Source organism: Coturnix japonica, chromosome 4 (assembly GCF_054131305.1).
Source record: "Coturnix japonica strain WE chromosome 4, WE-NBRP24, whole genome shotgun sequence".
Classification (NCBI taxonomy): Eukaryota; Metazoa; Chordata; class Aves; order Galliformes; family Phasianidae; genus Coturnix; species Coturnix japonica.
In genome coordinates, this window is record NC_140666.1 from 36,815,392 (window position 1) to 36,831,224 (window position 15,833).

At 38.1% G+C, this 15,833-nt stretch overlaps 1 protein-coding gene across 10 annotated transcripts in view; it reads left to right on the forward strand.

Moving 5' to 3' along the window:
* ARHGAP10 (Rho GTPase activating protein 10) overlaps nucleotides 1-15,833 on the forward strand; it is a 127,169-nt gene that overhangs the window by 20,577 nt on the left and 90,759 nt on the right. For 9 of the 10 annotated variants that reach the window (XR_014945290.1, XR_014945291.1, XM_085544971.1 and 6 more), the window contains exons 2-3: nucleotides 10,543-10,638; nucleotides 10,738-10,799. The exons of the other annotated variant lie outside the window; for it this stretch is intronic. Coding sequence is in view for 6 of the 9 variants with exons in the window: in XM_032444511.2 (XP_032300402.1) it covers nucleotides 10,543-10,638; nucleotides 10,738-10,799 (158 nt within the window). In the remaining 3 variants the exon portion in view is untranslated. The remainder of the gene's footprint in view (nucleotides 1-10,542; nucleotides 10,639-10,737; nucleotides 10,800-15,833) is intronic. 10 annotated transcript variants of the gene reach the window in all.

Here is a 15,833-nt window from a genome sequence, read left to right on the forward strand (position 1 = left end):
TTGTATTAGCCTTGTTAAATTCAGACTTAAGCAGTTATAGCCTATGATTTCCATTATGCTTCATTTTGGTGCTTTTTTTTCTTCTTTTCAGATTGTTCATTCACTTGGTGTCAGGTAATGTTAGTTATTCAATTTCCTTTTTCCATCATCTTGCTTGTTTTATACTTGCCTCTAATACTCTAGCACTCCGCTTGATATATGAATAACCTGATGTGAAAGGCAAGTGTATTTCTAGTGTTGTGAGCAGCCAGTACAGTTTATTCCAGTGTGCGCTAAATCTTGAGCTATAAGGCCAATACAGCTGAAGTGCAGAATGATAGATATGCAGAGTTTATCCTACAGACTTAGGTTGAATTATTAGTGTGTGCTGTTGCATATTCAGCAGTTGTCCTGCAGTTAAATGATCAACCTTTTCACCCTGGTTCTTTTAGAGTGCAGTTGGTTAATAATTGCATAAATTTTCCTAAGGTGTAAGAATTTTTCATTGCTAGACCTCACAGACTGCTTCTACTCTAAATGTTTTGTTAGATGGTTATTTCACTGTTTCCTTGATAACAAGAAAACCCCACTGTATTTGAAGTACTGTAGCATATACTGCCAGGTCTGTCATATGGAGCATCAATAGTCTTTTAAAAGATAATTTCATCAAACAATTGTGTGTGTACAAATGAATACTATGCATAGCTGTCTTCCTGTGTTACAGAGATGCAGTATATTCACTGGTGAAATGAGAAGCATTTATTTGAGATTGTTGTGTATTTTCTTACATAGTAGTTCAAGCCAACATCCTTGAAATCTGTTGTCCTTCTCTGATAAGTGTACATTTAACATATGTTGTCACTGTAAAACAGTTCCTTCTTTTAGCTACTGGGCTGGAAAAATGCATTTATTCTTGTGTTATTGTGTTTTAGAAGAGAGAATTCATGTTTGATTTTTTTGATTTATAGTTTGTGAACAGTTGTAGGTCAGATCCCTTCCCTTCCTCCACCCCCCTTTTTTTTCTGACCACTTACTTCCTCTGGCGTATGTGGTTAAATCTTTCTCAGTATGTTGAATATGTCCAGGCAGGCAAAGCAAAAGTAAGCTGTGAGTCTATGGGTTGCTGATAAGTGTGTTAAGTGGGGACAGTGCTTGAATACAAACTGTTGGTGCTGGGTCCAAGGCGAAAATCAAAAAGTCTCACTGTATAAACCAACTGTCTAGAGAATACTCATGCACCTACACCAGAAATGGTAACAGAAACCAATCTAAACAAGTTATATATTAAAAAAACACAATCACCTTTTGTTCCCTTGCAGAAATGTTGGCTTATATTTTTCTTCATCAGTTTCCATCAGTGAAGTGCAAAGATGACTGAACAACAGCAGCTGACTTCTGTAATCCCATGCATTGCTTTTCACACCATTGCTCAGGCAGTGAGAGAAACTGCATTATTTTTTCTGTCTTGAGAACACCTTGTCCCAGAAATGGGGAGTGCACAGCAATGCAGCTAAAGCAGCTGGAGAAAAGTTTTTAAGAAGTAATGTCATTTCACTCTTAAATTATACATTCTGTGCTCATTTAGGAACAAAAGTAGCATGTGTGATAATAAACCAACCAATTCTTGTTAAAGCATAATGGATAAAAGAAATCTTAAACTTATGTTACTGCATGATATATTGCAAGTCTTTTTATTTGGAAACCGAATGAAGAATGGAAGTTGCATTAAAAGACTAAGAAAATGGCTCACTTTCTTGCTTATAAGATGTGTTGCTATGGCTGTGTGGGATTGCAAATTTTTTATACTTAGTGCTTCTTTTGGGGATGTGGTTATTGCTATTCTAAATTGCTTTTTTTTTTTTTTTTTTCTCTCTCAGTATTCATCTAGTAATCTTTAATTTGGGAACTAGATGCCGCTGATGCTGTGATTGGAAACTCATATTGGAAAAATCCCAAAGCAGTGAGGCTTTCACTTGCTTGTGTGCCAGTAAATTTAAAGTCAGATGTTTTTCTCCAAGTTGGTGTTTTCTGCAAAATCACATAGCAGTATTGTATGACTAGTTCATTGGGTTCATGTGAAGTTCGTAATCCGAAACTGACAGAAGGATTAAGAAGTTTCTGTGTGCTTAGAGTTCAAATATTCTATAGCTACAGACACCAGAGATGAGTCATGTTCTTCTTTTGGTGTGTATCATACAATGTAGTTAAATGTTTAAATAAATACTTCCTGGCATGTTGGTTACTCTGCATTCATATAATGAGCAATAACTTTACTCTGCTGTCCAGGCAAATGAACTGGGACCATTAGAGAAACTTCCAGGTGAAATGATGCTGGAACATCAGAGTCTTCCTCTAGCGGCTGTTTAAGTAAGAAGGCCATTAAGTGCACTTCCACATTTCACATGTTTTGGTGTTTTCAGCTGTTGTTATTGTTTTAATGGAATCCTGTATCCAGTATACAGAAATTGGGACACTGGTATATGTTTATGGCTTTGGTCTGACCTAATTAGAAGCTTCAGTTTTATGGTTCAGCCAAATACAACTCCAATCAGATAATGATTTATCAGATTTAAAAAACAAATACTTTTGACACAAATATGTTAAGATACTTTATGCTTAAAATCTGTATTTGACAACTTTTGAAATGAGCTCGGCAAAATCCTTTTTCACTTGGGCATCTTGTTTAGCTGTCTGATGCTATCTACTTCTGGAAGCTCCATATAACATAAGTACAGCCTATCCTCTGCGGCACAGTGCTGCCAGCTGTTTCTCTGTCAAAATTTAGGTTCATTTCCCTTGTGTCTAGTTACATACGTGATTATTTTTGAACTTCTCCCTCTGTGGGAGCCTGCTGAGACCATCCCAACTTCCTTGATGCTGATGGTTCCCCCTGGGCTTTCCCAGGCTGGAAGAAAAATAAAGGGAGTGTGATACAAATCTTGCCAGAATTCTTAACCTATGCCTTTTGAATTTGGCTTTTAAGTTTTCGGTGTAGAAATGCAGTAAATTGTCAAGTATTTTTCCAAAGTGTGCTCTTTCTTCACCTTTTAATAAATAAATAGCTGGAAGGTTGGGCACTTGGCCACCACTTCTTGAATTACAGGTCATAGCTGCTCATTTGTCTGATTCTTCACTGTGTTTTCCTCCATCTTTATCCATTTAGAATTTCGTTATACTTGGGAGAATGAAGTCTTTCTCAGCTTACTGCAAGAATTCCACATAGTTTTCATGGTCTGTTTGAGCAGATGAACTGGTGAAAACGTATCTTTGTTTTCTGAGCCTTTTGCAGTCCTACTAATGACAAAATATTTGGTAGCTGTATTTCATACAACACTAAATCTAGGTGCGTGGATGTGCTGAGTGTATGTTTGGACATGCTTTGTTGTAGAGAGATTGCAGAATACTGCAAGTCTGACGTTCTTGGGAATTTTTGTCTACATATGCAAATATTCAGACAGGCAGTGATGCCATAAAAGTGACAGTATTTTGAGATGTCTGCCATTGTAAAGAGAGAAAGCGTGGCAAATGATGCTTTTTTCAGTGGAGGTTTTCATGTTTAGTGTTGACATTTCTTCATACTTGGTATCGAGCACCATAAAATATTTCAAACCCTCAGCTGAAGAGGATTTTAAAGATGATAAAAATGCTTGCTCTGTTCATTCATTATGGAGGTGGCTACCATCTCTCCTTGTGTTTTGGATGCCAAACATTTCCCATTATGGAGTTTTCTTCTGACTTGTCTTTGAAGCGCTAACACTACCATCCTTTGCAGGAGATGGCTGATGGACTGAGAAAGCAGAAAGCAGTCTTCTTTATTGCATGGAACTCTGTTGAGGATTCATTTAGCTGCAAACTAGGGAAAAGGTCATTTTTTATTTTATTTTTTATTTTTTTTCCCTTTTGTTTCTCCCCTGGTTTTCTTTAATGCTGAGCAGGAAAAGAATCCCAGTCATGCTGGAGCTCCTTACTTGGACGTGAATGCTCTGAGGTGATGTTGGTTGTAGCAGCCATGGTGTGTGAAACACCTAAAAGCTGGCGTGCGTGCTGTGATGTGACCTTTCCACCCCAGGCTGTGCTATGTTCCCTCCATAACTTCCCCAACTACATCAGGTTTCAGTCTGCTTCCGTGCAGATGAGAATTCTGTTGTCAAGTAATGAAGTCAACACTGTTTCTTGGAAGGGAGGAAGATCTTTGCTCCACTGATGGGTCATGTCTTGCTGCTGTGTTCATGTAACAGCTTGGCTGCCATGCCCTGTTGGTTATTAGAATTTTTAAAAGTAAAGTGCTCTGAATTCAGAGGGTATTTCATTTCAAATGTGTGAGTGATCCACTTTTCAGTGTGTAGGTTTGATTATGTGAGAATAATCCCACATCAACAAAACTTTTGTAGGTTAGAGTGATCAAGTGTCCACCTAGCAGTAAATTATTTCTTTTGTAATCAAAATAATGTTCCAACAAAATGTTTTCTTTTATGTAAACGTTACAGTCATTGTTTGTGAAATAAGTCTGGGAAATAAAGCTGTTCCCCAGGGTCAAAACACTTCTGATGCTGATGTTGGATAAGTATCTGTATAATAAACAAATTTTTTTCCCCTTCACTACCTTATTTCTTTGTCAGACTTTTCCAGTTGAGGAACGTGCTCTCAGTTAACTAGCACAGTTCTTCACTGTTTAAAGTTTAACTGTGTGATCTCATTTTCTTCTTACTGAACATCCTTATTTGCAAATTGTACTTGTGACACTTGTAGCTTCAGTGGGCATAAATAGTTCGAGAAACGGGAGCATAGCCATCCTGTAGGACAAATAAGAGTAAAAGAAACCACGAGTAAATGCAAAAGGAGCTTGAAATGTGTGGTGTTTGGCAAAAGGTTGAATGGAAAAATACAGCACACCTAAATTTATGTTCTGCACAACAGTTGAAGTTGACTTTTAAAAGACTAAGTCTCAGTTTCTGCTAGAAAATTCACATATAGGAATTCAGTCTCACCTCCTGAGTTTGTGCGTCTTTAAATGAATGATAATAAAATCCCAATCTTTGAAAACAAATAGATGCTCTGGGAGAGCACTTGTCTCCCCAGAGCCCCTGAATGTGCTCGTTTACCGAATGCCTGTGAAGCAAAATGCCCTTGGCAGGGTGGAATACCGCAGCCTTTCTAATTTCAAAGATCCAGATTAAAAAAGCAAACAACCAGAGCTCAGGAAGGTGTGGTGCAGCTGAATGACACTGAGATAGGACTTGGCAGCTTCCCTACAGCCACACAAGATGCTACTTTGTGATATTGCACATATGGTAATTAGCCACTTAATTGGTGGTTTCTTGATGTTGAGGAATGTGAAGTTTGTACCCTTGTACTTGTGAGAACAGAAAGAAATGAGTTAAATGTTTACATGGTTGAACACTGGAGAATGAGAGAAGGTAGATAAGACAATGTGTGTTCTATTTTAGTGTGCTGTATGCTTTTTTTAAGAGAAAATAATGAATTGAGATTCTGGATTTTTATGGTATGTTTTGCATATCTATGAGTGTAGATATCTACTCAGATCTGTAGTCTTTAACTATTCAGTTTTAATTAGCATGAAGAATGGTGGTATTTGTACTTATAATATGGGATTATGCGTTTCAAAGGAGAAGAAACTTAAAATAGTAACCTAAGAAATTGAGATCTTACAAAGACTGTGTAGAGTCTTACAAAGACTCTCCCTTAAGAAGTAGGAAGTAAGTTAGAATGAGTCTGTCACAGCGCTCAGTTGTGGCTTACTCAGGAATGAGAAGTTGAGTTCAGTCAGGGAAGCCATCCGCCTTATCAGCCCATTTCTTTGTAGCATGTTTACACTACACATAGTGATCCCAGAATGGACTGCAGCAAGGCAGCAGGGGCTGAAATGTGAGGGCATTGTTGTGATCCCAACAGGAGTGCTGAGAGCTGCCCATCAAGATGGGAAGATGTCAGTGGAAGGAAACTTTTTATTGGGTGGTGCTGATGGACTTGTCACTAACCTGAGCATGTAAGCACAGAGGGTGTGAAGCATCCGCTTCTGAGTGCTTGGGGGCTGTTTCTGTTTTGGTGATTCTTTCAATATACTTAGCAGATGATACTTCTTGCTATTCATTTTAAGTGTCAGGGAGTTGGAATGTGTTACTACTTTTATTCTGCCACACAGCTTGCATCTACTAAGTTGATCAGTAAATCTTGTTTATCCATCTTGCTCTGGTAAAAGTCTGTTCATGATCTCAGTGTTACGGATTGTATTAGATTTGTTGTTCACCTTACTATAGGAGACACAGAAGAGAAACAAGTTTTCTTTTGTGAAGGTAGTAGAAAATGTATGAGGAAAGTAGCAGCAGGGTGGCTGGTGGGAAGGCTAATGTTGATTCTTCATGCTGAAGATGAGGTTGGTAGGTAAATCTAGGCGTTTGCTAACCTTTGTTATTGAAGGATAGCAGAGCAGTTTGAACCCTTGTTAAACAAAGCTGCTGTCAGTCTGTCATTCTTGCAGGATGTCTGTTAGAATAAAGATTATAGTTAGCGATGAGGAATGGAGAAGTAATGCCAGCTCTTCTTAGATAAGTGTCATGATACTATAGAAGTAATCTAGAGGTAGAAATCTGCATCTAACTGTAGAAAACATTAATTAAAAGGGCTGTTGCAAGTAACTAATTCTCCTGCCATGCAAAAGAGGTCTACCATAGCCCTAGTGCTTTGTGCAGGAACTGTATGTTAGATGAGTAGCACTGAAGTCAGTTTTAACCTCAGGGCAAGCAGAGAACTGGTTGCAAGAGGGCTGGCCGTGCCTAGCTCCTCATGTCGTCACAGCAGCTTGACTCAGATAAGAAACAAAAATATTTTTCACCAAACCTAAATGGAAAGTATTCGTGTGGAGGCATCAGCAACACATGTGGTGCAGGATGCTTGGCTTGAGCGCAGGTGCCTGGTGTGGAAGTGCTCCAAAGCAGGGCAAGGGAGAGAGAAGCTTCTTGTTCCTTATAATGTGTTTCTAAGTAGCTGCATTTAAGCGTGAAGAGTGTACTGGCTGGGACAGTAACAGAGAGAAAATTAATTAATGTTCTCTTAAGAACACGAGTCTTCTGAAGTGAATCTGCCTTATGGATTTGCTAGGAGTTACAGTTTATTCAGTGTTTGGTTGATATTTAAACACTGTTTAATCTTGGATGCCCTCTTCCTTTAGATCATCATGAGCAGCTTTCAATGATCAACTTTTACCAGCTCAGTAGCTTTCAATCTGGTGTTATATGTTGAATGAGGAAACTAAAATGAAGGCCTCCTAAATTCTCACTACTTTTTTTTTCTTAATAGACTTGAGTATTATTCTGATAAACACCAGTGACAGTGCTATTTGATAAATACTTTGTACTCACATGCTGTGTTACTTTGTTACGTAGCTGGCACCCATATGGTTCTGTTTCTGCTTTATATAACGTGCTGCTCTTGCAACCTCTGCTGCTGATGGGGAACAAACAATTCCAAGGTGCATCTGTTGGTGTAGGCTGAACAGTTTTGCTGCAGTAAAGGTCTTCTAACAGAATGTAAAAGAGCCAGGCTATGTATGTGAAACTTCTGCAGTAAGTAACAATGCTCAGCATTTAAATGATAAAGCAGTAGTAACAAAGTATAGTGCTTACAGTGGCATCAATAGGCAGGTTTTTGTTTCACCTTCATAAATGCTTGTGTGTGTTTATGAATGTACTGTAGGCTATGTGGAATTTATAAGGGCAAAGCTGTGGAGCAGTTTCTTGCTTTTTGCCCCGCAGCTGAAGTTTTGACTACAGATGCCGTCAAGTTTCTACCTCTCTGGCTATGGTTTGTCAAAGGTCAAGAAAATCCGGAACATCACTGTTGTCTTTTTAAGTCTATCTGTCATCCTCATCTTCCTGTGTAGAAGAGCAAACTCTGTATTCTTATTCTGCCTTTTCTGCAGAGTTTTCCTCCATCTACTTGATACTCAGCTTTGTTGCTTTTACCTTAACAAGAGGCAGAGCAGAGACTTTCCAGCTTATATGAATAGAGAGGCAGCAGGAGTTGTGCCCAGCACAGTGTTTGCTTTATGTTAGTCCAGTCCTATTTTGGCCCAGGGAATGAAAACAGAATGTGAACATGAAAGTAAATTTAGACAAAATTAAAACAACAACTACAAAAAAAAATAAATAAATCCCACAACTGAATGATATTTTAAACGTTGGGTGATGAATCTTGCAGTTAGTATGTGCAGACTAAGCAGGATTAAATATCTCTTTATTCTGGCAGCAGCTGGGACTCGTTGCAGCAGTCTGTTGCACCAAGTGACAGAGTTGTCCTTACCTATTCAGGAGGTTCACCTCTTCCCAGTCCAAAAGTCCCCAACCTCCTCCCATCCTCACATACTTCCTAAAATGTTGTGGAACAGTTTTTAAACATTTCACAGGGATTTGTGGAAATACATTGCAAAACCTTAATGCATTTTCCTGACTTCAGTACAGGAACTCTTGAAATCTAGCTGTAGAATGTAAAAAGGTTACTGCTTCCAACCCCTGTGTAGGAATTTCCAATCCCTTAACAAATGTGGTAAGGAGAAGTGTGTGAATGTCACTTTCTGAGCCTGTGAGAAGCACAAATTGTTGGGTTTCCCACTGAAAGCATTGGAGTGCAGGAACACATTCTGCTTGCAGCCACTGTCACCAGAGAGGTGGGATAAGCTGCTCTGCAGGGGATGGTCTCACACTTCTCTAGTAGGATTTGGCAGTGGGAAGGGTTAGGGAAGAGGTGTGGGGTTGTTTTGTGCCTGCATGCAGCACTGTGTACCTCCTTATGTTCTATGCGGTGGTCACAGTTATCCAAGTACTTCACCCCTGAAAGTAGGGGAAACAGAATAAACAGTTCTTTCCTCCAGAGACGAGTTAGCTCTCATGTGACAGGGCTTTGGCAGGAGATTATCGGATTCAAAAAATAATTAAGCAGGTATCAGAGAGCGTGAGTTGATAGACCCATTCTCCCACAAGTAAACTCTTTTCAGCCTCATATTGTGACTTGGCTCACAAACCAGCATAACATCAGATATTTGAGGAACTTGTTTTTTTGAACTTTTAATCCTTTTAGAGCTAGCAGAATGTTTTTCTTTAGTTGTCTGCTTTAGAAGCCTTTTAGCCCACAAGATGTCCTGCTGCTCATGGGCTGAAGGGTACATGTGCTGGCTTCAGAAGCAGCTGCAAAAGGAAGACAAATACCTGACAGTGTGACATTGATGGGAGTAGCACTTGTAAACAATAGGTGAGAAAAGATCTTAGGAGAAATTGATGAGAAGAAAGACATGTGGAAGGACAAGGATCAGAAAGCTTTTTTTTTTTGCCTTGCTGTCAGTAGAGTATTCGTGACTTAACCTTTGATGTGGTTGAATTGAACTTTCAGTGCAGCTTTGTATGCCAGAATTGTAATTGACTGTGAGAGGCGATACTACACACGATGTACTGCATGCAGGACCTGACATAGTTTTGGAGGTTTTTGTGTTTTTTATTTATATATTTTTAATGAATGTTGTGTTCTTTCAGTTCCTGTTCAATATTAAAAAATGAAATGCTTAACCAATGTGCTAGAGGTTTGTTCTTAACCCATTTAGAACTGCATATGATGTGAAAAAAATTACAGATTAACTAAACATTTCACACTGTCCTTAGCCTTGGCTGACACCAAAAATCTGAGTAAAAACTCTACTACTGAGTAAGAGTGTACTGAGATGCACATCCTTATTTTTTCTTTCCTCCATTGAGCAATTCCTTCCCTTCAGAACCCGTGATGTTACCAAGCCTGCACATGCCAGCACAACAGAAAAGTGTGTGTATACTGCTTATCCATGGTGTTATAAATCCTAGTAAGGGCTTTGCTGCTGAATATAGAATCTAATTACTTCCTGAGAGATGTAAAGTGTAGCCCTCTGATCCCAAATCATCAAATACTAATAGATAAAAACTACGTGAAGAAAAATGTGTTAGCAATATTTAAAAAATAAAAATTAAAAAAAACACATATATATGTAGCAATAATACAAAATGAATACTGTGAATTTCTCTTTTAGCCTGGTTTTAGCATTTCTAGTTCCAGTGCAACAATTCTTCTTGGTTTGGCTTAGGTCTCCTGGTCAGATGTTTATACATATCTGCATGACATGTATAGGGAATGCTAAAACGTGTGTTTGCACTAGCAAATATGCTAGTGAGTTTAGGTTAGCAGAGAATCATTTTTCTGTCACAACTTTTCGGTGTTGTGGCTTAAACTTCTGTAGTTACATATCTGTTTGTATGGCTGTGACTGTATGGTGAAGTGTAAGAATAGGTCTGATACTGTATAGATGATTGCACTTGCTTTGTACTGCATAGCCTCATACAAAGAAATCTGTGTGACATATTCTCAGATGAGAGCAGAAGAGGCTTAGACAACATTTGTTAGCTTGTAATGTCCTTAGGCAGACCTGTGTCAAGGGTTTATTGTAAAAGTTGATCAGGGGTAGGAGGATTTTACAGCCTTCTTACAATAATTCTCTAACCTTCAATCCTTGCTTTTTTTTCTTTGCAGACCTTTCAGCAGCCCAGAGAAAATTCGCCCATTCTCTGAGAGACTTTAAATTTGAATTTATTGGTGATGCAGAGACAGATGATGAAAGATACATAGGTAGGTAAGAAGTGATTATAAATGGCTATAATTTTTGTCATCCCATCCTGCAACATGATGAAACTTCTTTTCTGTTTTTTTTTTTTTTTTTTTTTGTAGATGCTTCTCTCCATGAGTTTTCAAACTTCTTAAAAAATTTGGAAGAGCAAAGAGAAATTTTGGTGAGTTGCAATAAAAATTGTAGCTGTACATATGCCAGAGAATAAGATGAGAGTTAAAGATGTTTGCTGCTTTTTTAATCGCCAGGGTGTTGATAGTGGTTGCTTAAGAACGAAAGCTCTCATTGTGCAGCCTTTGATTCTAGAGTCTAGAATTAAAGACAGCAGCTAATTCTCATTATAGAAGAAAGCTATTGTGATAAAGATGGAAAGCTACACGTTGGCTTGGTAGTGTCCCAATAGCTTACAGCTAGAGTGAGGAGTAAAATCCACCTTAGCATTCTTTTTACCTGTTAGTGTGAAATGCAAGATTATAGACGTAATTCTGCAGGACACATGAGTTTGGAAAATAGGCCAGGTTTTGATCCAGGTTCTTTATGGCATCTACTTCAGGATTTATGAGGATTTGGGATGCAGTGTGTTGGCTGGATGCAGTAACAGACTTGCAGATCTTTTCTTTGTAGGTGGGTGATTTCATGTATGGTCGCACAAGCAAACATTTAGTTAATTGTATAGATGAGGAATGTTCTTCATTCAAGCGTCTGTGGTTGCTTAGGGTTTTGGTATAATCTGGATCAGGTTGGCTGCTCATGGACCATGAGCTGAGAGCTCTACAGTGTGCATTTGCAGTCTTGATTTCCTAATGGAAACTTTGCCTACAGTGTAGAAATATGTACATAAGCAAGAATAATGAGGAATAATTTGTGTATACTTTTCTCCCTGGCAGTCCTTATCCCTTGAGTGTGTTGTTATGCCCTGGTATCTTGTTCTGATATGGAACCGTAGTTAGGTTAGATTAAAGGTCTGTGTAGCTCCTTGCAAATTACTGAAGTGTTACTTTGCCAAATTATAGGGTTTGCTCCACTATGTAGTAATGATTCTTTTGTTTTGTAGTTCTGAAGTGGCATTTACTCTGTTTATTCCTGCCAGCCAGTGGTTTTATTTCAGTGAAGTTGAGTACATCTGTGTACTGAAATTCTTTGGTAGACTTTTCACAAAGAAAAGTACTTCATAGCTTCTCATTCTGTTTTCCGCTTCATTTGGGAGGGTTTCGGAGTTATGCACCATGTTCCATTGACTGTGTCAATAGATCTTCAACAGTGACAGATTACCTGTGTGGTAGGCTGTGCAGAAACCAATGTTCTTTGTATGGTAAAAAGCTTCTATTTTTCAGACTGAATGCTATAAAAGAGTTCTGCTTACTTTTTTGGTATGCTGTTCATGATTACACAGAAGGCATTATTACCCAAAGCTAATTCATATTAGTTTCTTGATGAGAAAAGTATAAAATGCAGTATTGCATTAGAACAGTTACAGTTTGGTAAAAAACTAGTGAGTATATTGTGGAGCAAATATTTGATTCCAGATGGAAACAGTATACTCTCTGGGTTATCGAATGACCATTTCACTGCATCTGTAGTCCTCCAAATGTGTTGTATCATTTTTAGAGTGAGCTAATGTAACATTGGGCATAAATCTCTGAGAAAATAGTTGTGTGGTGCTTGGTAATTATAGTTTTTAGCAGCTGCTGCTCTGACTTCTCAGAGTATGCTTTAACAGTGGCATGAGCTGTTGTCCCATTGAGAATGTGAGGTTATTGCACTCAGATGTTTGGAATCAGGTCAGAGATCCACAGAGTTTCCATTAAGATATGGATATAACAGCAGGATTATTTTCAAAAGCATCTACTCTTCTTCACGTTAACAGCTTATTGAGCATTTTACCTCTTATCACTTAGAAGGTGAAGATTTTATTGCTCACTTCAATTTCAGTGCTGAATGTTGTGCACAAGAAATTTTCGGTCACATAAAATAAGCTTAATAAAATCCATTAATACCGTATGGTATGTTTAAGAAATTCATGCTTAAAATACATTATGAACTGTAGCGAGATGCTCATCACCTATACTTCTCATGGTTTTCTGCAAGTATTGTATATGGTGGATCAAGAACATATTTTTTTCTCTTCTTGTTTACCATAAACTCACTTGTTTGATCATCATTTGGTGAATATTCACTTGGTGAATATTTAATAATTTAATTCAGATGTCTGAGTCTTGTGTTTTGTGGCTTTATTTCTCGGCTTTCCCCTTCAGAGGCTGCCAGAGCTATATCCCAGCTGTCAAAGGATTTAGTGAATGATGTAAGGGGAAGTCATTGTTAATCCAAACATTCCACTGAACTAGCCAAGATAAAAACAACTTATGCTTTTCCATAGCATTGTAGGTTGATGCCATTCTCCAAAGCAGATAAGAAACAGATCCTTTTGGCCATGAGGATATCCTGGAAGTGCTTGTTTTATGTTAGGAAGGAGTCCTAGGACTTGTATTCTACCCTTTTGATGGTACCAAAGTGTCATGGAAGTGCAGGGATGAAAGCAAACTTCACAAGGTTATTAGGAAAAAGTTGGGGGCAAGCATGAACCAGTACGGTGATGCTAAGATGTGCAGTCCCTCCATCCATTTATTCCTGGTCACCAAGGAGAGCACTTGACCTTCCTCTCAGCCTGGTTTTCCCAACTGCAGAATTTGGTTTGATTCTTGTGATGTGGCAAGAACAACAGGTTTTGTTTGCAGCCCTCATTTAAGCTGATGAGCTGCACAGGGCTACCTAGTAGTTCACTACTGACATCATCTATCATATATCTTGCTTGAGATTCTTAGCCCCTTTCCTTTTTCCCGAGCTCCCTTTTTAACGTCTTTATATTCTCCTTTCACTATCCTGTTCTTGAAAATGAACAAACTGTCCCAATCAGTTTTCCATATTGTTTCTACTGTTAATAACTGATGCCCAAGTGTGATACTGCTCTAAACATTCCTTCAGTCATGTCAGCAGTGTATGGTACTTCTGGTGCTGTCATCTTCTGACATTCTGCTGTGCTGGGTTTGCATGCTTCCACTCCCTCAGAGAACTATAATGCTCCCATTGAATTCAACCGTTTTCTCCTCTAAGTCCCCTTAACCACACTAGTTAAATCCAGCCAGCCCTCAAGGCACGTCTGTAACTTCAGTCAGCTTTTCTCAGTGTTATGTGCAGTGTCCAGTAATAACTCAGGTCTGTCCAGTAGTTTCTCCTGTCCTGTCTGGTTACCTTACTTGTGTGCAAGACCTATGTTGGATGTGTTTTGCCTGCAGCCCTACAAGAGCTTTTTTTCCAGTTAAATAATGGATAGATAGCTTCTCTGCATTCTGAAATACCTATTAAAAAGACTAATTTCTGTATATTTTTCTTTTCCTGTTTTCAAATAAAGAATGTTCTTGCATCAGTCATTCTAACTTTATCCCAAGTGCTGGAATATTTCATTTTTACTTCATCGTGCTTCATTTTCTGTAGGATTTTTGATGCAGTTAAATTCACTCTGCTGTATTTCTTGTCACTTTCTCCAAGGCAATAAGAACTGATTGCTTGCTTTGTTATGGTCTCTTCTATTTCTGCTACAGTTTAGCACACTTTTAGACCTTTTGATATCACCCTAAGAAAGTTGGTAAGCTCTAAGCTTTTGAGCATAGCATCTTTCTTTTAGTCTGTTGTTCTTATTCCATAGGACTCTTTTATGTTTCTTAAAATAACTTGCAGTCCTTCTTCTTGAGAATCCTTTTATATTCTTATTCAGTCTCAACAGTTTGTCAGAATCAAGTTCAGAATTTTCTCAAATTCATCATTCTCAGTGTGAGTCAGAAACATGAGAAACTGATTCTTTGTGGAACTTTAAAGAGAAGAACAGTGAAGTCTCTTCTGTCTTTTTGACTTTTTCATCCTTCATTGGCTTAATATTATTAATAATAATAATAAAGTGGAAGCAGCAGGGTTTCCAAGCTAGAAGTTGTTCTTAAGGTTCAAACATACACACTCAGAAAGTTAAAGGTACAATTGAAATAATGTGTGTGTACTTACATGCATTTATACATACCTCTTATGACTGAAGCACTTAAATACATGAGTTTATTTCGTGGGTTAAGTGCTCACTTAACATTTAATGTTTGTGGATAGCTTACTATTATTTTTAAAGTGACTGTATTTGGTTTACACTCTTCCTACTCTGCTGTGAAGATATGATTTTTTTCTGAGTTTTTTCTTGTTCCTCATTGTGCAGATATTTAATGGTTCATAAATCTTAAGCAGTTTCCTCTATTACCTAAAGAAATCTATACAAAGGAACAATCATTTTACCTACTGATTTTGATAAAAATTATCCAGTAGTTTTGGATGGTCCAATTTAAGATATCTAAGATCTGTGCAATAAGAGTTGATGGCATTATATGTTATTCTGATTGTGTTAAATGCAGTGGCAATACAGGCTGCTAAATATAGCTGCCAAGACAATGAAAAATACATTTATCAGTGATCACTTCTGAAACATTAGGTTGCTGACAGCACACTGAACATCTCAGATACAGAGATAAAAGCCTAGATAAGAACTTGGTTTCTCAGGACCTAGACCCTATTTCTTCACTTTCCGGTAAACTGTTCTGTTTGATAAAAGCCTATTTCCACTTTTAGGAACCTGCAGAACAGTTGTTGCTGTACCTCCTTACCCAGCCTTTATTTATCCTCTGCATGGCATGAAGCCAAATGGAAATCATAGAATAGGCAAACATATGCTTATGGAAACTGTTCAGGCAAATCTTTTATGTTTTGGTGTTTCCTGAGATTGGCTTTTTGAAAAATAGGTTTTTGAATGTTAAGCACAATCTTCTGAAATAGTTTCCCGAGTTACATGTGAACTTGTGCAATTCAACTAGAAATCAGTGTTGTTTGTATGAGGGGATAAAAAAGGGCAAAACCAATTTGGAATGTATTTCCCCACCCTCTGAGTGAATATGACTAAAAAGCTCCATTATCCCCAGCTTCCTCTTTTAGATAATCGTGGTCTCACATGCATCAGCATATAACTCAGTAGAGAATTTTCATTCTGTTATTTCATCAACAGGAAATGTTTGGAATTTGCATTGTAAAACTTCCAACAGTTTGGATTTAGCTGGTTGTTAATAACACCACTGTTTCTTGTGGAGGACTCCCCTCACAATAACTGGGCAGT